The 25,719-nt window shown below is 38.8% G+C and overlaps 1 protein-coding gene and 1 pseudogene across 5 annotated transcripts in view; one reads left to right on the forward strand and one right to left on the reverse strand.

The window, feature by feature from the left end:
* Positions 1 to 25,719, reverse strand: part of TTLL1 (TTL family tubulin polyglutamylase complex subunit L1) — a 64,560-nt gene that overhangs the window by 6,382 nt on the left and 32,459 nt on the right. For all 5 annotated transcript variants that reach the window (XM_077169094.1, XM_077169091.1, XM_077169093.1 and 2 more), the window contains one exon: positions 16,776 to 16,939. In XM_077169094.1, coding sequence (XP_077025209.1) covers positions 16,776 to 16,939 — 164 coding nt within the window. The remainder of the gene's footprint in view (positions 1 to 16,775; positions 16,940 to 25,719) is intronic.
* On the forward strand, positions 3,656 to 4,258 carry LOC143689597 (peptide chain release factor 1-like, mitochondrial pseudogene; annotated as a pseudogene).

Genomic DNA, 25,719 nt, shown 5'->3' on the forward strand with positions numbered 1-25,719 from the left:
AGACTGAGAGAACAAGTTAACAAGAGACCAGCCCAATAAGATATACTAAAGAGAATTCTGTCTGCTGAAAAAAAAAGGACAGAAGAGGGAGGTCTGGAGGAGAATTAAAGAGTATGAATAACAGTAACATAAAGAATAAAAAGAGAGAGAGGGAAAAGAATATAAAGATTGAAAAAAACTAAAATATAAAAAGGAAGATTCAAGAACTGCTTACACAGAAATAACTTTGAACATTAATGAATTAAACTCACCAATTAAAAGATAAAGATAGGCAGAATGCATTAAAAATATAATCCATCTACGTATACAAGAGACACATCTTAGACCCAAGGACACAATTAGATTGAAAGTGAAAGGATGGAGCACAATGTTCTATGAGAGCTATAATCAAAAGAAAGCAGGCATACCTATACTTATATCAGATAAAATAGACTTTAAGTGTAAATATGAGAGACAAAGAAGGATACTACATATTAATAAAAGGGGCAATCCACCAAGAAAAAATAAAAATCATAAATGTTTATGCTCCCAATCAAGGAACGCCAAAGTATACGAGGCAAATATTGGCACAACTGAAGGGAGCTATAGACGTTTCAACAACAATAGTGGGAAACTTCAATACATCTCTCCACTATATATAGAACAACCAGAGGATCAACAAGGAAATAGAAAAGTTGAACAAGTTGATAATGAATTAGACCTAACATAACAGATACATATATAACACCAATGTTATAGATTGCTAGCTGCTAGAATGTAATATACCAGAAATAGAATGGCTTTTAAAAGGGAGAATTTATTAAGTTGCAAGTTTACAGTTGTAAGGCGAGAAAATGTCCCAATTAAAGCAAGACTATAAAAATGTACAAATTAAGGCACCAATAAGAGATTACCTTCATTCAAGAAAGGCTGATGAAGTTCAGGGTTTCTCTCTCAATTGGAAAGGCACATGGCAAACATGGTGATGTCTGCTAGCTTTCTTTCTAGGCTTCTTGCTTCATGCAGCTCCCCCAGGGGAGTTTTCCTCCTTCATCTTCAAAGGCCACTGGCTGGTAGACTGTCTTCATGCCACTTTCCAAAATCCTTCCTCTTTTAAAGGATTGCAGCTAACTAATCAAGACCCACCTGGAATGGGTAGACTCACATCTCTCTCTAATGAAAGTTTAATGCCCACAATTGGGTGAATCAAATCTGTGTGGAGAAAACCTAACCAAGTTTCCAACCTATAGTACTGAATAGGGATTAAAAGAAACAGCTGCCTCCACAAGAATGAATTAGGATTAAAGCATGGCTTTTCAAGGGTATATAAATCCTTTCAAACCAGCACAACCAGGATATAAATTCTTCTCTAGTGCACACAGAACGTTCTCCAGGACAGATCATCTGCTGGGACAGAAAATAAGTCTATATAATTAATAAGACTGAAATTATCCAAAGTACTTTCTCTGACCACAGAGGAATGAAGCTGGAAATTAATGATCAACAAAGAACCAGAGCTTTCACAAATATATAGAGATTAAACAACACGCTCTTAAATAATCAGTGGGTCAAAGAAGAAATTATTAGAGAAATCAGTAAATATCTGGAGACAAATGATAATGAGAATAGAACATATCAGAACTTATGGGATGGGGCAAAAGCAGTGCTGAGAGGAAAATTTATTGCCCTAAAGGACTTATTAAAAAAGAAGAATGAGCAAAATTAAAGATTTAGCTGCTCACCTAGGAAAATTAGACAAAGAACAGTAAACTAATCACAAAGCAAATAAAAGAAGAGAAATAATAAAGAGTTAAGCAGAAATAAGCAAACCAGAGAACAAAAAACCAATAAAAAGAATAAAAAAAACCAAAAGTTGATAGATACTTTGAGAAAATCAGTAAAACTGATGGACCCCTAGCTAGACTGAAAAAGAAAAAAAGGGAGAAGACATAAATGAAATCAGAAACAACAAGGGGGTTGTTACCATGGATCCTGAAGAAATAAAAAAAATCATAAGTGAATACTATGAACAACTATAACCCAATAAACTAGACAACTTACACGAAATGGACAAATTTCTAGAAACACAAAAACTGTCTATACCAACTTGAGGAGAAATAGAAGATCTCAACAAAGCAATTATAAAGAGATTCAATCAGTTATCAAAAATCTTGCCACAAAGGAAAGCCCAGGACCAGACAGCTTCACAAGGGAATTTTATCAAACATTCCAAAAAGAACTAACACCAATCCTGTTCAAACTCTTCCAAAAGACTGAGGAAACAGGAACACTATCTAACTACCTTTATGAAGCTAGCATCACTTTAATACCAAAACTGGATAAAAACACTAGAAGAAAGGATAACTACAGGCCAATCTCTCTAATGAACAGAGATAGAAAAATCCTCAACAAAATACTAGGAAATCAAATCCAACAACACATTAAAAGAATTATACAACACAACCAAGAGGGGTTTATATCTATAATGCAAGGGTGGCTGAACACAAGATAATCAGTCAATGTATAACAGTACATTAACAAACGGAGAGGGAAAAATCACACGATCATATCAACTGATGCTGAAAAACCAGTCAGCAAAATTCGGCATACTTTCTTAATAAAAACACTTAAAAAGGTAGGAATCATCAGCAGGCAGAGTTCTCGCCTGCCATGAGGGGGACCCGGGTTCAATTCCCAGTACCTGCCCATGAAAAAAAAAAAAGGGAAAAATGTAGGAATTGAAGGAAACTTCCTCAGTATCCTAAAGGACATATATGAAAAACCCATAGACAACATCATTTAACAGTGAGAGATTGAAAGAATTCCCCCTAATATCAGGAACAAGACAACGATGCCCTTAGTCACCACCATTATTCAACATTGTACTACAAGTCCTAGCTGGAGTGATTAGATAGGAGAAAGAAATAAAAGGCATCTAAATAGGAAAAGAAGTGAAACTTTCATTTACACATGACATGATCCTGTTCGTGGAAAACCCTGAGAAACTACTTGAGTCAATAAACAAATTCAAGAAAGTAGTGGGATATAAGATCAACGTACAAAAATCAGTAATGTTTCTATACACAAGTTATGACCTAGGAGACAATTAGGAGGAAAAATCCATTCAAAATAGCAATGAAAAGAATCAGGTATCTAGGAATAAGCCTAATCAGGGATGTCAAGGACCCGTACACAGAAAACTACAAAACATTGCTAAAAGAAGACCTAAATAGATGGAAAAGCATTCTATGCTCATGGATAGAAGGCTGTTTGTCGTTAATATGTCAATTCTACCCAAATTGATCTACAGATTCAATGGAATTTCAATCAAAATTTCAACAACCTACTTTGAAGACTTGGTAAAGCTAGTTATCAAATTTATTTGGAAGGGAAAGAAACCCAGAATGGCTAAAGATATTTTAACAAAGAAGACTGAACTGGGAGGACTAACACTTGCTGATGTTTAAAGCTTACTATAAAGCCACAGTGGTCAAAACAGCATGGTACTGGCACAAAGATATATTAACTAATGGAACAGAATCAAGAGTATGGAGACAAACCACCAAATCTATGGACAACTGATCTTCAATAAGACCCCCAAATCCACTGAACTGGGATAGAACAGTCTTTTCAATAAATGGGCATGGGAGAATTGGATATAAATAGCTAAAAAAAAATGAAAGAGGACCCCCACCTTATACCCTATATAAAAATGAGGTTCTTGTGGGGCGCTGCTCGGCGTCTGTGGGCCGGCGGGGCCCCTGGCCCGGTCTTCCGTTCCGTCAGCTACAGAAGTCCGCCGCTGGAGGGGCTGTTTACCCGTGGAGGGCTCCTGCGGACCTTCCTTGAGCGCCAGGCAGGGTCTGAAGCCCTATTGCAGGTCAGGGGGCCCCAGCTGGTAGCGGCGGTTAAGCTGTTAAAGGAGAAGGAGCAGGAGCTATGGGAGACACAGTGCTTGCTGCACGATGAGAATGAAGACTTAAGGAAACTTGCAGAGAATGAAATAACTTTATGTCAAACAGAAATAACTCAGTTGAAGCATCAGATTATCTTACTTTTGGCTCCCTCAGAAGAAACAGATGAAAATGATGTGATCCTGGAGGTGGTCTTAGGCATGCATCTGCCAGCATTGGCGGTTCAGAAGCCTATAAGCATATGAAATTTGAAGGAGGGGTACACAGAGTACAAAGAGTGCCAAAGACGGAGAAACAAGGCCGCATCCATACTAGCACCATGACTGTAGCAATATTACCCCAACCTACTGAAATTAATCTTGTGATTAATCCTAAAGATTTGAGAATTGATGCTAAGCGAGCAAGTGGAGCTGGTGGGCAGCATGTGAATACAGCAGATAGTGCAGTCCGGATAGTTCATCTGCCAACAGGTGTTGTCTCTGAATGCCAACAAGAGAGATCTCAACTGAAAAATAGAGAGATGGCTATGAAAAAGTTATGTGCCAAACTTTACAGCAAGCACCTAGAAGAAGAAACAAGTAAAAGATACAATACTAGAAAGATTCAGATTGGAACTAAAGGAAGATCAGAGAAAATAAGGACATATAATTTTCAACAGAACCGGATCACAGATCACAGAATAAACAAGTCTCTGCATGATCTTGAAACTTTTATGCAAGGAGAGTACCTACTAGATGATCTTGTACAGTCACTGAAGGACTATGCTGATTATGAATCTGTAGTAGAAATTATTTCTAAAAAAGTTTGATGTTTTGTAAATTAAAGCCTTTTATAGCTTAAGAAAAAAAAAAAAAAAAAGAACTCAAAATGGATTAAAAACCTGAAAGAGCCAGTACCATAAAACTTCTAGAAGAAAATGCAGGGAAACATCTTCAAGATCTAGTGATAGGAGGTATCTTCTTAAACTTCACACCTACAGCATAAGTAGTGAAAGAAAAAATAGATACATGGGAACTCCTTAAAACTAAGAGCTTCTGTCTCAAAGGACTTTGTCAAAAAGGTGAAGAGGCAGTCAACTCAATGTGAGAAAATATTGGAAACCACATATCAAATAAAGACTTGATATCCTGTTCACATAAAGAAATTATACAACTCAACAAAAGAAAAAACAACCCAGTTATAAAATGGACAGAGGATACGAATAGACACTTTTCCAAAGAGCAAATATAAATGGCTAAAAAGCACATGAAGAGATCATCTTCATTAGCTATAAGAGAAATGCAAATCGAGACAACAATGAGATATCACCTCACATCTATAAGAATGGCTGCTACTGAAGAAATAGAAAACTACAAATGTTGGAGAGGATACTGAGAAACTGGAACACTTATTCACTGCTGGTGGGAATGTATAATGGTGCAGCCACTGTGGAAAACAGTTAGGCAGTTCCTCAGAAAACTAAATATTGGGTTGTCCTATGTTCTAGTTTACAAGCTGCCAGAATGCAATATATCAGAAATGGAATGGCTTTTAAAAAGGGGAATTAAGTTGACTCTATTAAGAGTCAATAGTAGAGGGTATAGGGGGAAAACTAAAATTTCATGCTATGGCCATTAGTTAACAGGAAGATGTCAACACTACCACAGCACTATCAGAGGCAACTAATTGAGGGGGAGGAACAAGTGTAGTTTTTACAAACTACAAGGGTAGTTTTTATTTGAAATATAATGACGCTGTGTTTGTCAGCAGTTTGTCTCTACAAAAATATCAAATTTTCATATTTGCTGGTTTACAAGGATGTATGCCCTCTAGAAAAGCCATGTTTTAATCAAAATCCCATTTCATAAAGGTAGAATAATCCTATTCAATACTGTATGTTTGAAACTGTAATCAGATCATCTCCCTGGATGATGTGATTTAGTCAAGAGTGGTTGTTAAATTGGATTAGGTGACGACATGTCTCCACCCATTTGGGTGGGTCTTGATTGGTTTATTGAGTCCCATAAAAGAGGAAACATTTTGGAGAATGGGAGATTCAGATAGAGCAGAGCAGAATGACATAGCCACGAGAAGCAGAGTCCACCAGCCAGTGACCTTTGGAGATGAAGAAGGAACATGCCTCCTGGGGAGCTTCATGAAACAGGGAGCCAGGAAAAGAAGCTAGCAGATGATGCTGTATTTGCCATGTGTCCTTTCAGATGAGAGAGAAAATCTGACTGTGTTTGCCATGTGCCCTTGCATGTGAGAAAGAAACCCAGAACTGCATCGGCCTTCTTAAGCCAAGGTATCTTTCCCTGGATGCCTTTGATTGGACATTTCTATGGACTTGTTTTAATTGGGACATTTTCTCAGCCTTAGAACTGTAAACTAGCAACTTATTAAATTCCCCTTTTTAAAAGCCATTCCGTTTCTGGTATATTGCATTCCGGCAGCTAGAAAACTAGAACATTTGTCAAATGAAAATTATTTAAAATTGAGAGTGCTGCTGATTGTACAACCAAGTGAGGATACTGTAAGAAATGGTTTGTTTATTTTGGACATTATCTATGATACCCAATAGATAGAGGGAGCCAAAGGGTTCAATGACTGAGAAACAGAATGGTGAACTGTAGTATGTTTATATAATGGAACATGGTGCAGCTACAAAAAGGAAGGATGTCGAGAGGCACACAATGAACTGAATAAACCTTGGGAACAATGTGTCGTGTAAAAGAAACCAGAAACAAAAGAACAAATAGGCTAAGATCTCTTTCAGAAAATACTTTTAAGAAATGTGGAGTCTAGATGGGAAGCCCTTATAGCAGCCACACTTAGTCTAAAGTTGTAAGTGTATTTCTAGATTTTGACACTGAGCTATGTGTATCAGCTGGTATTTCCCTGGAACTTTGTATAACTCTGTGACACCTAAGACCCAGAAATGGAGTGCGGCAGCCCTGAAAGTTAGCACAGTTATATACAATAACAGTTAATATAACCAAAAAAGAGGACAGCCAGAATTAGAGATAAAACAGTCCTAAGGCTGAGAGAACATCCCAATTAGAGCAAGGCTATAGAAATGTCCAATCTAAAGCATTTAGAGAAAGATATAACAGAAATGGAACGTCATTTAAAAAGGGCAATTTATTAAATTGTAAGTTTACAGTCCTTAGGCAATCTGGCTGAAACGAAGGTAAATCAGAATACAGGGTAAAAGATGATAGTGTGTGTACTCTAGACCTCCATCCACTATATGAGACCAAAGGCAGAGAAGTTTATTACGTCTAGAACCTAATTTTCTATGACAATCTAAATCAAGCTGTCTGGATAGACATTTAAACAACCCAAATTCCTGGGTTCAGAAGAGGAATGAGGCCTTGTAATTCAGTATAGCTTAATGTAATACCCAGATACATATCACAGTATGGTGGGCTGATAATTTAAAAGCATTGGTAGAACCTGAAAGTGTTCAGGTGTGTTCCAGTAATCTTGACTCCTGAAGACAACTGTATAACCGTATAATAACACAGCTTTTACAATGTGACCATGTGATTGCAAAAATCTTATGTCTGAGACTCCTTTCATCCAGGGTATGGACAGATGAGTAAAAAAATAAGAGTAAAGAATAAGTAAATAATAGAGGGGATAAAGGGTAAAAAAATTGGGTAGTTTGAAATACTAGTGATCTATAAGAGAGAGGGGTAAGGGTATGGGATCTAGAACTATTCTTTTTTCTTTTTATTTCTTATTCTAGAGTGATGCAAATGTTCTAAAAATGATCACAGTAATTGAATATACAACTACGTGATGATAATGTGAGTCACTGATTGTATACCATGTATGGACAGTATGTGTGTGAAGATTGTTTAATAAAAATATTTTTAAAAAAAGTATTGGGGGTACACGGGTGGTTCAAGGGTAGAATGCCTGCCACATGCAGGAGACCCGGGTTTGATTCCTGGATCATCCACCCCAAAATAAACAAACAAAAAGTATTGGGAGTCATGTTTACTTACTGTTTCAATGTTATGTGTTTCTGTATTTTATTAAGGATCTTTTTATAGTGAAAATTTTCAGTAAACAATAGGACTTATTTATGTAATAGAAAAATTTTTTGTTAGCCAGAATTGATTTTCATTTGATCATTTCTCAGCAAAATTAATATTTTAAAGTGTTTTGTTAAACAAACAAACAAAAGTATTGGTAGTGTTCCTTGGGGGTCCAAAAAGCAAAAATATATATATATGGAATTACTGAACTTTCCCATTTGGGAAACCCTTGGTACCTTGTTAATCACTGTGGACTCCTGAGAAAATAGGATAAGCCCTTGATCTTAAGGTTTGCCATAATGAAACTTGTTTCTGTAGTGGAGAAACTAAAACTACCTATAATGAGGCCTAAGAGTTGCTTCCAGGAAAACTCTTTTCTTGCTCAGTTGAGGACTTTCTCTCTCTCTCTCTCTCTCTGCCCAATTCTGCAAGGAAAAGCATTACCCTCCACTCTACAGGGGACATGACATTCAGGGGTAAAAATCTGCCTGACTATGTAAGGTGCAACTTCAGGGGATGCACCTAGCCCTGGCACCATTGAATCAGCAATGTTTTCCTGACCAAAAGAGTGGAAAGAAGTGTAATAAAATAAGACATCAGTGGCCAAGAAAGATCAGATAGAGTCCAGAGGCTATTCTGGAGGCTACTCTTGTACATGCTTCAGTTAGATAGTGCTAATTGTCACGGTTTGTTAAACCCCAACCAACATCACTCCTGTTAACTTTTAAGAACTCCTAGGGCTTGAAATGAGACCCTATAAAAGTTTCATGCACTAAGATTTTTTTCATGGAACCTATACTTTCCAGAGGGTTCTAAGTCAGATAAATCCTGAAACTCAGAGGGACCTGCCTCTCCAAGTTTATCAACTGATTACATCCCCCTGTTTTTTAGTATCAACACCTCTCCTCAGCATGGGAGAGCTGGAACCAGCAATGACCAAGGATACCTGTGGATTAGGTGGGGATTGGGGGTTAGGGGGGGAGTTATAATAAAGAAAATGGTATTTGACAGATGAGTGTAGCTGCTAAATCAGTATATTGGTCCCTAGTGTTCTGCAGCAGCTGGAAGGATCTGAAACACAGGAGTAACGACCTATGGCAGACTCTGACGTCTGTTCTGTAGCTACTTGTTGGAGTGTACATAGAAAATTATTGCTTTTACTTTCTTTTCTTTGTGTGTGTGTGTGTGTGTATATATATATATATATATATATCACAATGAAAAAATGTTTAAAGATACAGTGATAAAAAAAAATACAGTGCCAAAATCTAGTCCTCTTCCTGTTTTTATGAAGACTTTTGAGCCAACCAAATATAATTTTATCCTACTTGGGTAAACTTGGTTTCCTACAAATTTATACAAGTTTACTGACAAAATAGGCTATTAGTATATCTATTAGATCTCTAAGATGGTGAAAAATGTAAGTTTGTTTTTAATGAAATTATTATTTTGACAAACTATTTTTAAAATCATTGTTTCGTAGACTGTTAACAGATAGTATCAAAAATCTTTGCAGCAACTTAAGGTATGCAGGTATGTAAAGTATACAGGATATGTTTTTGTTAAAGAAAGGTATGTAGTTTGTCCTTGAGAATGTGGAGGACAAAGCCTGGGTGAATATGAAAAGTTGTATAAATTTCTGGTAGTGAATTTTGGTTGTGTAGTCAATACTGATTAAAATTTGATAAGCCTTTCTAAGGGAGTGTCGTTTTGTCCTAATGTAAAATGGCTAGTTTTTACAGAATAAGAGGCAGGAACATGTAAGACAAGACCCGAATGGATATGGAAAGTTGTAGAGGGTTTGTGAATGTGAATTTTGCTTGTCATATAGATAATGGGAACTTAAAATTTGATAGGCTTGTTTATGACATTTTTAAGAACTTCTTGCATCAAACTGTATTCATACAAAACCAGGAGTTTAGTTTTCTTTCTGTTAAAACAATGTAGATTGTTGGTCTGCTCTTAATGAAAGATTATAAAAAGTTTTTTTTTTTAACCATCATCTTCTATCTAGAAGACAAAAATTCCATGTCATATCAGAATAATATTCTTGTTGATGATTATATTGATCTTATCTTTTATTTTAGAAGACAAATCTTCTCACTTTTTTTTTTTTTTAACATGGGCAGGCACCGGGAATCGAACCCGGGTCCTCTGGCATTGCAGGCAAGCATTCCTGCCTGCTGAGCCACCGTGGCCCGCCCTCTTCTCACTTTTAAAGGAACTAAATCTCTTTTTTTACAATAATAGTAACTCCTATTTTCACTTTGGTTAAATAAGGAATCAAATACTGTTTCACAATAATCCACTTTCCTGTTTAACATAATGTTTAAACCTAACAACCTTTGACATTTTGCTGTCCCAAAACTAGATCCTAAACGATGTCTTTTTGTTTCAAACTGTTGCAAAAGATTTGTTCTTCTACCTTGTAAATGAGAGGTGTTAAAAATAGCTTAATATATGAGAAGTGTTTGGGAAGTGTTATCAAAATTTGAAGGGATTTTCTAACATTCTGTTGGTTCAATTTCTATGGGTGGAATGTTATTTTTATGTTTAGAGACTGTATGAAATTCCTAAGACTTGACAACATGCTCACTGTCCACAATATACCCTGATACTGATCTGCATAATGATAGACAACAGACGATGTTGTCAGGTGTGGTTTTAGTTAACCTTAGAAAAATGTTACACATCACAGAACCAACCAAATTAACTTGTCAGTTACACTCCTTTGCTCTAATGTGTCTCTAAAAGTACATGTGGTGAAAGTCAGAACTTGAATTTCAAAAAAGGGACTTTATATGGCCTGCGATATGATTCCACAACTCCATTATTAGATATGTACCTGGAAGAAATGAAAGCAGGGCACAAACAGACATATGCATACTGGTGTTTATGGTGGCATTATTCATGATTTGCAATGGATGGAGGTGGCCAAACGGCATATCAACTGGTGAATGGAAGAGTGAACTGTGGTGTACACATACAACAGAATATTGAGCAGCTGCAGGAAAGAATGAAGTCACTAGGCATGCAACTAGGCATGAACCATGATGCCATTATTTTGAGTGAAATAAGCCTGAAACAAAAGGACAAATACTGTATAGTCTCATTAATATAAACTAAACTATAATGAGCAGATTCTGAGAAGTGAATCTGAGAACACAGTTTATCAGGGGATAGAAAGTGGGCAGAGATTGGACAACCAATGATTAAGGAGTATAGGATGTCCAATAACGCTCATTGTAAAAGTTCCTAGATTATAAAATCTTACAGCAGTCACACCTATTCCTGAGTGTTAACTGTTATTTCTAAATTCTGAGATGTTGTGCTCTTTGTGTACAACCAGGTAGTTCCTGGAACTTTGGATATCTGTGTGACACCTGAGACTCAGAGTTAGCATTCTGCAGCTCTGAAAGTCAGCATTACACCATGCAGCAACTGTTAAAGAAGCTGAAAAAGAGATCACATTTCAATTAGAGATATGAATGAGATGAACTTGGTTAGGACTAAGGTAAATGAGAATGCAGGGTAAGAGACGACAATTGTTTGTATTTACAACTTCATCTTATATGTAAGACCAAAGAAAAAGATGTTTGTTTGGTCTAAAATGTAAATTTTCTGTAGCACAAAAACAAAAAAATGTGGAGGGGGGGCTTTAAAAGAGAAGTGAGGCAAGTATATAAATCATGTTCTGCCTGTTAATTAACATAACCCTGGTAAATGCATAAAGATGAGACAGGACAAAACTTCTGCTATGATTTGTGGTTGACCCCAATATAAGTTAATTGTTAAATGTTTTTATCTATGGAAATAGCTTCCTTTAGAAAATGCTTATAGGAAAATTAGGCCTATTATAGCAGTCACATTTATTTCTGAAATCTGTTATTTCTAAATTCTGAGATGCTTTGCTTTTGTGTATAACCTGGTAGCTCCCTGGAACTTTGGGTATCTGTGTGACACCCGAGACTCAGAACTTCCCAGTTCTGAATGTCAGCTTTACGCCATAGAGCAACTGTTAAAAAAGGTGAACAAAGATTAGATTTCAATTAGGGATGTGAATGAGGTTGACCTGGGTAGAGGTTAATGTAAATCAAAATACAGGCTGTGATGTTTGGAGCTGTTTTGTACCCATGTTCTTTTAATCCATCCATGTGTTGGTGGGATCTTTGGTTCAATTGAGATGTGACCCAGCCCATGCAGGGTGGGTCTTAATCCCTTCACTGGGGGTTCTTTATGAAGATAAGAGAGAGAAAACGCCCAAAGACATTTGGAGAGAGTCAGTGAAATCAGAACCCAGGAGAGAAGGACCAGTAGACATTGCCATGTGACTTCCTGGATGTAGGAACCCTGGATGCCAACAGCCTTTCCTCAGAGAAGATATCTTTCTCTTGATGACTTAATTTGGATATTTTCATGGCCTAAGAACTCTAAATTTATAACCTAATAAATCACCACTGAAAAACCAACCCATTTCTGGTACATTGCATTCTGGCAGCTTTAGCAAACCAAAACACAGGGTAAAAGATATTAACTATATTTTAAGACTTTAATTTCTTTGTGAGACCAAAGGAGATTTATTTTGTCCAAAATATAAATTTTCTGTGGCACACTATCTGACTTAACCTGTGCAGCCAGTTTACTTACTTTATTTGACATGGAACCAGAATAGGGAATGAGATCTTAGTATTCTGTAAAGTTGATGTTATACCTTGATGCATTTCAGGGTGTTTAAAATGAAAAAGTATTTGCAAGGTCCCTTCAAGAACTGGGGAGAGAAAGCATTAACTATTAAACTTCCCCATCTTGGGAATTCCTTAAGTAATAGGGTCTCCTATTTTACTCTAAAATACGATTCCTGCCTAATAAAAGGAAAACTTATTTCTGTAACCATGTAATGCCTAAGAGTCACCCCCTGAAAATCTCTGTTGCTCAAATATGATCTTGCTCTCTCTCTACGCCAAACTATTCAGATAAACTCACTACCTTCCTCTCTACATGGGACATAATTTCCAGGGGTAACCTCCTTGACACCGTGGGATTATCAATGGATTTGTGATCTAAAGGGGGAAAAGAAATAAAGTTTCAATGGCTAAGTGATCTAAAATACAGCTGGGAGATTATTCCAGAGGTTATTCTTATGCAAGTCTCAGGCAAATATTACCAACACTATTCCTGAAAATCCTAAGGATCACCTGGGTTCTATTTAAAATGTATAAAAAGTTATTTCCTCAATGTAACATAGCTATAAATCACCTTCTTCTATTCCTTTTAATTAAACCTATAATTTTCAATATACTTAAGTTTATTTTTCAGAGACTTAAAGCTCCCGGATTGTTCCTGAAACCTGAGGTATCAGTCTCTCTAAGAATGTAAACCAATTTCATTCCTCTACTCCACAATGTTGATGCCCTTTTTCAGGAAAAAGAAATGAAAACAGTGGTTGCCCTGATTTCTCTCAAGATGAAGGAACGAACAAAAAGAAAAGGGGAGAACTGTAACTGAGAAATTAAGAATTAAGAAATGAGTATGATTATACAAATGCTTCTTTCTATATTGTAGAATAGCCAAAATTAATACCTGAAATTACTAAAACTCAACTCCTCCCAGTCCTATTTGTATTTGACATTGTAATGGTTATTCTCACCTCATCTCAGCCCTACTTACACATACTACTGTAACGGTAATAACTCCATTCCCCTTGATCGAATCCATAAAAACCCTGGAACTCCTTAAACACAGGGACAGATTTCTGGGCCAAAAGGCCATCTGATCTCCTGTTTCACACACAGCAATAATCTCTTCCTGTCTTTGAAAACCCAGTGTCATGGATTGGCTGTTGTTAGGTGCATCGGGCAGAGAACCCCACTTATGTTTGGTATTACTTAGACAGTTATTATCAAGGTGAGGTGGACAGGGATCCAATATTTCTTCTCAGGTTCTGTTCTATCCTGGCAGGCTTTTATTCTTGTTGTTTGAGGCAGAGCCTATTTATGTTTATGGTGATGCACAATAATTTTTAAAAGGCTGTAGAGGTACAGCCAGCAACCTCAGAACTGGGCCCTGGAGGAAGTGGATGCAGAGTGACAGGACTCATGCCCTAAGGCCAGGGCAGCAGTCTGCAGCAAGAGACCTATTTCTGGGTGTGGCCTTGGGTAAGGGGGACTCACAGTGCCCGCTGCTTCCTCTTTAAACTGGTGTACCCCAATGGCCTGCTGCGAGCACCAAATGCCACGTACTTGGTACTAGCCCGAGCAGCCTCTGAGGGTTTCAGGTCCCTGCCCTCTGCCCAGTCCCACCACATATTAGCTATAAGAGGTCACCACTTTAAGACCAGAATGGGATTCTTCATTTTGACATACAATTTGAAGGATCAGAGGGAACAAGGTTAGGAACTATTGGCCCCACACAAGAGCCTTCTGTTACCTCACTGGAGAGGGAGAGCATGGCTGAGCAGATTGGAGAAAGGGGCACCTTTTTGTCCCTTCAACTAAAAGCAGTGAGGCTTCTGGCCTCTGCCTCTTAAATTGGCTGCAGCCTGGGAAGAAATGCAGCATCTGTCCCATTCCCTAATTGAGGCCTTGGACTGGCTGGGGACAAAGAGATACCCCCAGCCCCCTTAGGTGGAATGGAGAGAGAACCCCCATAGCCCTTCATGCTCCTGACAAGACCCACCCCCCCACACAGCCAGCACCCTCTAAGCACAGTCTCCTCCTCTGCCCAGAGGCCCCTCATCACAGTGATGTCCATCATCTTCACGTCACCCTTCACCTCCCAGACCGCCAGCCCTAAGAGGCTCTGCACATGTGTATTCTGACCTGACCTACCAGCTCCCCAGCCCCTAAGCTCTTCTCTATGCTCCCTGGAGGCTGTGTCCCTTATCAGCAAACCTCCAGACAACCCACCACCATGACCTTGACCGTCCCCTTTACCTTCCTGCTCTAACTGAAACCTGTTCTTCCCCAATTATCCTCTGGACCCGGAGGTGGGTCCACCTAAGCCCAGGTCAGCAGAATTTACCCCCTTTGGCCCTCCCTGCATGGTCACCTGCAGCTTTCCAGGTCAATGCTCCTCATTCCCCAGGGAGTCAGGCTATATACTCCCTGCAATGACGAAACAGACAAACCCCCTAGTGGCCTAACCTATCACCCTGTCCCTCCAATGACTGTTCTCCACCCTCTCAACCTCATTCCCATGGTCACCCCCCAATCTTGCCAGGATTGGTAACTGCACACCCCATAGTCTACATCTCTGACCACTACTCCTTCCCTTTCTAGCTTACTCTGGTGCTCCAAGACCAACAACCCTTCATCCCACTGGAACCTCTGATGGACACTCCCACCTTCTCACAGCCCTCACCTGCTCAGGTTCTGGCTGCCCTGCTTCCCATTATCAACAAGTACCCTCTACTTCCTTGCCCTTCTCTCTCCCCCCTCCCAGACTGGCAAGCCCCCAACTCTGGGCTCTTCCCACTCTGCCTACTCTGCACTTGGCCCCACGCAGCAAATGTGCTTGGAGGAAAACAATCATCCACACTGTTGGTCTCCCCTGGAATTTGGGACCACCAACCCTTAGAAGGCCTTAAGTGTTGCTGGCCAGTCCTCCTCCCTCCTAGATGCCAACTCCTCACCTTCTCCAGTCCTTCCAAGATGAGGATGGGGAAGGGGGAACTCATACCTCAAGGTCACCTGCAGCAGAGGTGGGGAGGTGGCTCCCAGGTCCTGGCTTATGCTCACAGCCTTACACCACATTTTCTACTAACTGTAGTAGTGCTGAGTGGGCTGCTTGTGAACACGTATGTGTGTAAAGTTCACTGAATTTGCCTACCTCTTTTTTTTGTTAATTTTTAAATTAAATATGCATATTTACTTTTATATAAATATATAAATGTGCTCCTAACATCTACACTCCTTCTGGCTTTTGGGGCAGCCCACTTTTCTTTTTCTTGGCTCTCCATTTCAGACCTCCCTGCCACCATAGTAATTCACACCAACAACCTCACACAGAGGCCCTACCATGTCTTGCCTCTGCCACACTCATACACACCTCCACATAGGGGTTCGGAGGTCACTGTTGGCTTACAGAGATGACATGAGACCCCCTCTTCTGCAACTTGCTTTTCTTACTGAACCCAGGCCCCACAGTACAGCACTAGGTCAGTCATTTTAACAGCCACCCAATATTTCCTGATATGAATAAATCAGAATTTCTTCAGCCACTGCTCTCCTGATGGGCACTCACTTTGTTTCTGCTTTTTGTAACTACATGTAATCCACTTAGCTGCTCTAAGTCTCTGTTTCTGCACCTGTAAAATGGAGCTAATAATGCTAACCTTATAAGGCTGCTGGGGAAATTAAATGAGAAAGTGTGTAAAGCACTTAGCACAATTTCTGGCACATAATAAGCCCTCAAATGTTAGCTATTGTCATCATATCTTTTCTTCATCACTTTGTACTTTGTAGGATGGATCTTACTATTCCCATTTAAAAGGTGTGTAAACCAAGACTCAAACCTGTTGCAGTGAGCCCCACAAAGCCAGCAGCTCTAGGCTCAGTCCTCCCCGTTCAGTGGTGACCCATGTAAAGAAAATCACCGTCTCCATCCTGCTCCTAGTTGGCCCCAGCAGCTAACATAGGGCTTGGCCCATGGTGAGAGCTTCATGATTCTTTGTCAAGCAAGAGGGTAGTAAGAGATCTGGTTGGTTTCAGCTATAATATACCATGTCCCATAATGTCATTCAAAAACAAAATACCCAGTCCAAATAAACCAAGTCTGCATACACCCAGAAAACCAAAATCAGATCTTGGTGTACCTCAATATGAAACATAGAAAGATAGATGCAAAATCCCATACTTACAGAATTTCATAATTTCCCAGAACTTCTTTTGGGGGCGACTTGTTCCATTTGCAGTCTGGTATTTCACCATTAGGAACAGCAATATTGAGGGTGTCATTAATCAGGTTATACTTAAGAATTCGATCGTTGGCAGTGCTGGAGGTAAGGGATGGGGACGCATTAACCTAGGAAAGGGGGAAAAACCCACATTTTCACTTGGAATGAAAACCTGCACTGCAGAAGAAAACAGTGGCACTCACGCATTTTAGGGAAAACGGATACTTCCTACTGTTGATATCTAATACTTCTAGGGCACCTGGTCTAGGGAGCATTGCGAGATCTACTTTTATACGCTGTCAGATGAAATATAAATAATATTTAAAGACAAGATTAGGATTAGGATCTACAAATCAGTCATCACACAAATAAAAATTTAGGTCAACAATTATCACAAATATAATTTCAGTGTTTACAGAATTGATTGGCTCTATCTAAAGTACAAAAAGTTCCAAGAGCTTTGCCTCTGAGGGCTTTGCTAGAATTCGTAAACCAAATACAGTAATCCTAATCAAACAGTATTGTGAGGTTTATGGAAAAGGTAACAGGCTCCTTTTTTGCTAAAAGAGTAATGCCTCACTAATAAAGCAATATTCTACCCCAAACAAGGAACCCAACCAAACAGTTAAAGCTAGTTCCATGAGGCCTCTGAGGAGCTAAGCAGTGTCACAAAATCCACATATTAAAATGCAGATCCTACACCCTGGAGAGCCCCAAGAATCACTGCCTACCCACACTTACTCTAGACACAGTTCTAAGGACTTTCATTAGCTGTTTATTGAGGCCAGGGAAAATTAGATTAGAGGTGGCAAATTGGCAAATTGTTCAGGTTCTTCCCAGTCATATTGTCCCTTTGTGCTACTACTAAGGTATCTAGTATATATTATGTCAAAGTATTGTATGGACCTTAACTGTCCTTGAAATAACTACTGGGATCTATTAAGATTCGAACCCCCTTATTATTGTAGTCTTCTGTTGTTGTTTTTTGCATGGGCAGGCACCAGGAATCGAACCCGGGTTCCCAGCATGGCAGGCGAGAACTCTGCCAGAAACCCACTGTGGCCCGTCCAAAACCCCTTATCATAAACACACTAAGAATAAGACTTGTTATTATTATATTAAGAAATAATATGCACAATTAAGATCCTAGCTCAAAGTTCAGGGCCAAGTAGGCTTAGCAAGGTGTGGGATTTAGTTCGTCCTCCAGAACAGCCAATAAATAGCAAGGAACAGTACAGAATAACTTCTGGGGCCACATTAGTGACTGGACACACAGCACACACCAGTCTGGACTAGCTGGACGGGCTGCAAGCCCCCCCAGAACCATGAGCTTCCCAAGCATTGGTGGCTGGCGCCCCTCCCCCACAGGCTGCTTCCCAGAGGGAAAAGGAGAGTTTACCAGCAGCAGGGGTTGAGTACAACCAAAGTCCAACTGTGGAATTAACCAACAAATTCTGACTACTAAAAATAGGCCGCTAGCTCAGCTTAACCTCAAGTAAAAGTGGAGGTCACTGGTTTTTGTCCCAGTGCAGAGGGGGTTATGGCTGATGGAAAAAAAAAAAAAAAAACCCAAACAGAGGTGTTTTTGGATTTGAAAAGATCTGGGGCCTGAAGGAAAGGAGGGGGCACACAGAACCTGGAGATACACAGAGCAATGTACTAACTTAAGCTCTTGATTGGCAAACCAGAGGAACGGGGATCTTGCTCTGAAAAGGATTTTTCTCTTTCGTTTTGATGGCTTTGTTTCTACGGCTTGACTGCTTTTTGGAAACAGCTGCAAGGCTTCTCAGGCTCCACTGCCCCAGGCACAGACAGAATTAAGCTTGTTTGTAAGCTTGTCTGGAGCCTGTGCCTTCCCCAGGAGAGGGGTGGGGCCCAGCTCAAGTGGATTCCCTCCCTCAAGGAGTTCAGACCCCAGGTTCTGAAAAAGTGAAGCAATTAAAACCAGACTACAACCTCTCCTCTACCTCCATCAGGTCCTCAGAAGAGAGAGTCTGCTGAAGTTAAAGGTACCACATCACCTTATGCTGGTAGGACCTGCAGGCAGACAAGCACCACATACTGGGCAGGATAGGAAAAATGGAGAGCCCAGAGGCTTCACAGGAAAGCCTTTCAATCCGTTGGATCTCACCCTCAGGGAAAACTGATACAGGTGACTCTATCCTCCTGAGAGGAGGCCAGTTTGGTCTGGGAAAATCTGGCTGGGGTCTATAATACCTAAGTAGACCCTCATAAGGGTGGGGGGGTGGGGGTAAGTCACCATATAGGCAGGGCAAGAAACAAGAAAACAAAAACTGAAAAATTCTGATCCGTTAACAAAACCTAAGCTAGAGGTCTAGAATAAGCCAAACTGAATGTCAAAGAAGAGAAAGGCAACAAAGTCATCCAACAAGAAAATCCCAGGTAAAAAAAGTGAAAACAATCTCCAGAATAAACTAATTAAGGTAATTAAATGCCTAGAAGCCAGAAAAAATAACAAATCACACTAGGAAAATTGAAGATATGGCCCAAAGGAACAAACCAACAATTCAAATGAGATACAAGAGCTGAAACAATTAATTCAGAATGTTCGAACAGACATGGAAAATCTCATCAAAAATCAAATCAATGAATTGAGGGAGGAATAAAGAAGGCAAAGAATGAACAAAAAGAAGAAATCGAAAGTCTGAAAAAACAAATCACAGAACTTATAGGAATGAAAGGAACAGGAGAAGAGATGAAAAAAACAATGGAAACCTACAATGTTAGATTTCAAGAGGCAGAAGATAGAATTAGTGAACTGGAGGACGGGACATCTGAAATCCGACAAGAAACAGAAACTCTAGGGAAAGAATGGAAAAATAGGAGCAGGGACTCAGGTAATTCAATGACAACATGAAGTACATGAATATATGTGTTGTGGGGGTCCCAGAAGGAGAAGAGAAGGGAAAAGAAAGAGAAAAACTAATGGAGGAAATTATTACTGAAAATTTCCCAACTCTTATGAAAGATTTAAAATTACAGATCCAAGAAGTGCAGCATACCCCAAACAGAATAGCTCCAAATAGATGGATTCCAAGATATTAGCTAATCAGAATGTCAGATGTCAAAGAGAGAGAATCTTGAAAGCAGCAAGAGAAAAACAATCCATCACATACAAGGGAAGCCCAATAAGACTATGCACAGATTTCTCAGCAGAAACCATGGTGGCAAGAAGACAGTGGGATGATATATTTAAATTACTAAAAGAGAAAAACTGCCAACCAAGAATTCTATATCCAGCAAAACTGTCCTTCAAAAATGAAGGAGAAATTAAAACATTTTCACACAAAAAATCACTGAGAGAATTTGTGACCAAGAGACTGGCTCTACAAGAAATACTAAACGGAGCACTAGAGGCAGATACAAAAAGACAGGAAAGAGAGGTGTGGAGAAGAGTGTAGAAATGAAAACTATCAGTAAAGATAAAAAGAAGAAAAATTAGATATGACACATAAAATCCAAAAGGCAAAATGGTGGAATAAAGTACTGCCCTTATAGTAATAACACTAAACGTTAGTGGATTAAACTCCCCAATCAAAATACATAGACTGGCAGCATGGATTAAAAAACAGGACCCATCTATATGCTGTCAACAGGAAATACATCTTAGACCCAAGGATAAACATAGGTTGAAAGTGAAAGGTTGGGAAAAGATAGTCCATGCAAATAACAGTCAGAAAAGAGCAGCAATAGCTACATTAATATCCAACAAATTAGGCTTCAACTATAAAACAGTTAAAAGAGACAAAGAGGGATATTATGTATTAATAAAAGGAAGACTTCAACAAGAAGACATAACAATCATAAATATTTCTGCACCGAGCCGGAATGCTCCAAAATACATGAGGCAAACACTGAAAACACTAAAAAGAAAAACAGACACATCTACCATAATAGTTGGAAACTTCAATTCCCCACTCTCATCAATGGACAGAACATCTAGACAGAGGATCAATAAAGAAACAGAGAATCTGAATAATACAATAAGCAAGCTGGACTTAACAGACATTTATAGAAGATCACACTCCACAACAGCAGAATATACCTTTTTCTTAAGTGCTCATGGATCATTCTCAAGGATAGACCATACGCTGGGTTACAAAGCAAGTCTCAATAAATTTTAAAAGACTGAAATCATACAAAACACTTCCTCAGATCATAAAGGAATGAAGCTGGAAATCAATAATAATAGGTCGAGTGCCAGAAAATTCAAAAATATATCGAGGCTCAATAACACACTCTTAAGCAACCAGTGGGTCAAGGAAGAAATTGCAAGAGAAATCAGTAAATATCTCGAGGCAAATGAAAACGAAAACAAGACATAACAAAATTTATGGGTGCCATGGTCAGGTTCATGTGTCAAGTTGGCCAAGTGGTGGTACCTGTTTGTCTGGCTGGGCAAGTGCTGTCCTGTCTGTTACAATGAGGACATTTCATAGAATTAAATCATGATTGTGTTAGTTGTATCCACAGCTGATTTCATTTGTAATCAGCCAAGGGGAGTGTTTTCTGCTATGAGTGATGCTTAATCTAATCACTGGAAGCCTTTTTAGGAGGATACAAAAGAGACAGGCTCTCTTCTTGCTTTGGCTGGCAAACCTCTCCTGTGGAGTTCGTCCAGACCCTCCATCGGAATCGTAAGCTTTACAGACTGCCCTGCGGATTTTGGACTCTGTGTTCCCACAGTCATGTGAGACACTTTTATAAATTTTGTATTTGCGAGTGTTCCCTGTTGATTCTGTTTCTCTAGAAAACCCTAACTAATACAACAGGATACTACTAAGGCAGTGCTAATAGGGAAATTTATTGCCCTAAATGCCTAGATCAAAAAAAAAAGAAAGAGCAAAAATCAAGGAATTAACTCTCCAATTGGAAGAACTAGAGAAAAAACAGCAAACTAACCCCAAAGCAAGCAAAAGGAAAGCAATAATGAAGATTAGCAGAAACAAATGAAATTGAGAACATGAAAACAATCAAGAAAATCAACAAAACCAGACGCTGGTTCTGGAGAAAATCAGTAAGATTGATGGACCCTTAGTGAGCTTGACAAAAAGAAGAGAGAGGATGCAAATAAATAAAATCAGAAATGGAACTCCAAGATACTGGAGGTAAAGGAGGTAATAAGAGGATACTTTGAATTTTATGCTAATAAACTCGACAATCTAGATGAAATGGACAACGTCCTAGAAAGGCATGAAAACCAACACTGACTTGAGAAGAAATAGATGATCTCAACAAACCAATCACAAGTAAAGAAACTGAATCAGTCATTAAGAAGCTCGCCAAAAAGAAAAGACCAGGACCAGATGGCTTCACATGTGAATTCTACCAAACATTCCAGAAAGAATTAGTACCAATCCCGCTCAAATTCTTCAAAAAAATTGAAGAGAAGGGAAAGCTACCTAACTCATTCCACAAAGCCAACATCACCCTCATACCAAAGCCAGAGAAAGATATTACAAAAAAAGAAAACTACAGACCAATCTCTCTTATGAATATAGATGTAAAAATCCTCAACAAAATTCTTGCAAATCAAATCCAACAGCATATTAAAAGAATCATACATCATGACCAAGTAGGATTCATACCAGGTATGAAAGGATGGTTCAAAAGAAGAAAATCAATTAATGTAATACACCATTTCAACAAATCAAAGCAGAGAAACCACATGATCATCTTAATTGATGCAGAAAAGGTATTTGAAAAAAGTCAACATCCTTTTCGGTTGAAAACACTTCAAAGGATAGGAATAGAAGGGAATTTCCTCAAGATGATATAGGGAATATATGAAAAACCCACAGCTAACAGCATCCTCAATGGGAAGAAACTGAAAACTTTACCCCTAAGATTTGGAAGGAACGAAAAAAGAATGTCCACTATCACCACTGTTATTCAACATCGTTTTGGAAGTTCTAGCCAGAGCAATTAGACAAGAAAAAGAAATACAGGGCATCAAAATTGGAAAGGAAGAAGTAAAACTCTCACTGCAGATGATATGATATTGTATATTGAAAACCCTGAAAAATTCACAGCAAAACTACTAGAGCTAACAAATGAGTACAGCAAAGTGGCAGGTTACAAGATCAACACTCAAAAATCTGTAGTGTTTCTATACACCAGTAATGAACAATCTGAGAAGGAAATCAAGAAAAGAATTCCATTTACAACCAAAAGAATAAAATATTTAGGACTAAATGTAACTAAAGAGACAAAAGACCTATACAAAGAAAACTACAAGAAATTGTTAATAGATATCAAAAAAGACCTAAATAAATGGAAGGGCATACCATGTTCATGGATTAGGAAGACTAAATATAGTTAAGATGTCAATTCTACCTAAATTGATTCAATGCAATACCAATTAAAATCCCCAAAACTTACTTTTCAGAAATAGAAAAACAACAATCAAATTTACCTGGAAGGGCAGGGTGCCCCAAACAGCTAAAAGTACCCTGAGAAAGAAAAATGAAGTCGGAGGTCTCACATTACCTGACTTTAAGGCATATTATGAAGGTACACTGGTCAAAACAGCATGGTACTGTCATAAAGATAGATATACTGACCAATGGAATAGAATAGAGTGTCCAGATACAGACCCTCTCATCTATGGACAATTGATCTTTGATAAGGCAGTCAAGCCAACTCACCTGGGACAGAAGTCTCTTCAATAAATGGTGCCTAGAGAACTGGATATTCACATGCAAAAGAATGGAAGAAGATCCATATCCCACACACCATACAAAAATTAACTCAAAATGGATCAAAGACCTAAACATTACATCTAAGACCGTAAACTGTTAGAAGAAAATGTAGGGAAATATCTTATAAATCCTATAATAGGAGGCAGTTTCCTAGACCTTAATTAAGCCCAAAGCGTGAGCACTGAAGAAAGAAAGAAAGAAATGGGAACTCCTCAAAATTAAACACTTTCGTGCATCAAAGAACTTCATCAAGAAAACAAAAAGACAGCCAACACAATGGGAAACACTATTTGGAAATGATATATCAGATAAATGTCTAGTATCCAGAATATACAAAGAGATTGTTCAACTCAACACCAAAAAGACAGACAACCCAATTACAAAATGGGCAAAAGACTTGAACGGACACTTATCAGAAGAGGAAATACAAATGGCCAAAAGGCACAGGAAAAGATGTTAAACCTCCCTGGCTTTTAGGGAAATGCAAATCAAAACCACAGTGAGATATCACCTCACACCCACCAGAATGGCCATTATCAATAAAACAGAAAATGACAAGTGCTGGAGAGGATGTGGAGAAAGAGGCAAACTTATCCACTGTTGGTGGGAATGTAAAATGGCACAACCGCTGTGGAAGGCGGTTTGGTTGTTCCTCAAGAAGCTCCGTATAGAACTGCCATATGACCCAGCAATATCATTGCTAGGTATCAACTCACAGGAGATGAGGGCAAAGACAGAAACGGACATTTGCACACCAATATTTATAGCAGCATTATTTACAATTGCAAAGAGATGGAAACAGCCCAAATGTTCATCAACAGATGAGTGGCTGAACAAGCTATGGTATATATATATATATATGATGGAATATTATGCAGCTGTAAGACAGAATAAAGTTATGAAGTATGTAACAACATGGATTGACCTTAAGGACATTATGCCGAGTGAGATTAGCTAGAAACAAAAGGACAAATACTGCATGGTCTCACTGATATGAACTATTATTAATGAATGAACTTGGAGAATTTCAATTAAGAACAGAGAGAAACAGGTGATAGAAATAGGGTAGATATTGGGTAATTGGGACTGAAGGGATACAGGTTGTGCAATGGACTGATTGTAAAAATTCAGAAATGGATAGCACAATACTACCTAACTGTAATACAATTATGTTAAAACACTGAATGAAGCTGAATATGAGAATGATAGAGGGAGGAGGCCTGGGGGCACTAATGAAATCAGAAAGAAAGATAGACGATAAAGACTGAGATGGTATAATCTAAGAGCGCCTAGAGTATGTAATGATAGTGACTAAATGTACAACTTTAAAAATATTTTTAAATGAGGAAAAACAAAGGAATGTCAATAATGCTGGGTGCTAAAAATAGATGGTAATATTTAAAACTTTAACTTATATGTGAGACAAGCAAAAAATGTTTATTTGGTACAAAATTTATATTTTGACTACTGCAATTCCTAATATAATTTATGTGGACAGCTTAACTGAACACAATAAGTACATGGAACCTTGAGTAGGACATGAGATTTTGTAGGTTTGTCCAGAGTGATGCCTCGATAGATCCCAGAAGGATTTGTACAGTGAATAAAAAAGTATTTGCAAAGTCCCCTTGGGGGAATGGTGAGAAAGGGGGAAAATTCAACTTCCCCAAGTGGAGAATTCTTGATATTCTCACAAGCAGTGGGGACAACCAAAGCAATAGACTGAGCCCCCAAACTTGGGGTTTGTTTATACGAAACTGAATCCTGCAAAGGATAGGCTAAGTCTACTTAAAATTAGGCCCAAGAGTCACCCCAAGAGAACCTCTTTTGTTGCTCAGATGTGGCCTCTCTCTCTCAGCCAACATGACAAGCAAACTCACTACCCTCCCCCTCTCTACATGGGACATGACTCCCAGGGGTGTGGAAATTCCTGGCATCGTGGGACAGAAATCCTAGAATGAGCTGGCACTCAGGCCAAGGGATTGAGAAAACCTTCTCAACCAAAAGGGGGAAGAGAGAAATGAGACAAAATATAGTGTCAATGGCTGAGATTCCAAACAGAGTCAAGAGGTTATCCTGGAGGTTATTCTTACGCATTAAACAGATAGCACCTTTTTAGTTAAGACGTAACAGAGAGGCTGGAGGGAACTGCCTGAAAATGTAGAGCTGTGTTCCAATAACCATGT

This window comes from Tamandua tetradactyla, chromosome 7 (assembly GCF_023851605.1).
Source record: "Tamandua tetradactyla isolate mTamTet1 chromosome 7, mTamTet1.pri, whole genome shotgun sequence".
NCBI lineage: Eukaryota > Metazoa > Chordata > Mammalia > Pilosa > Myrmecophagidae > Tamandua > Tamandua tetradactyla.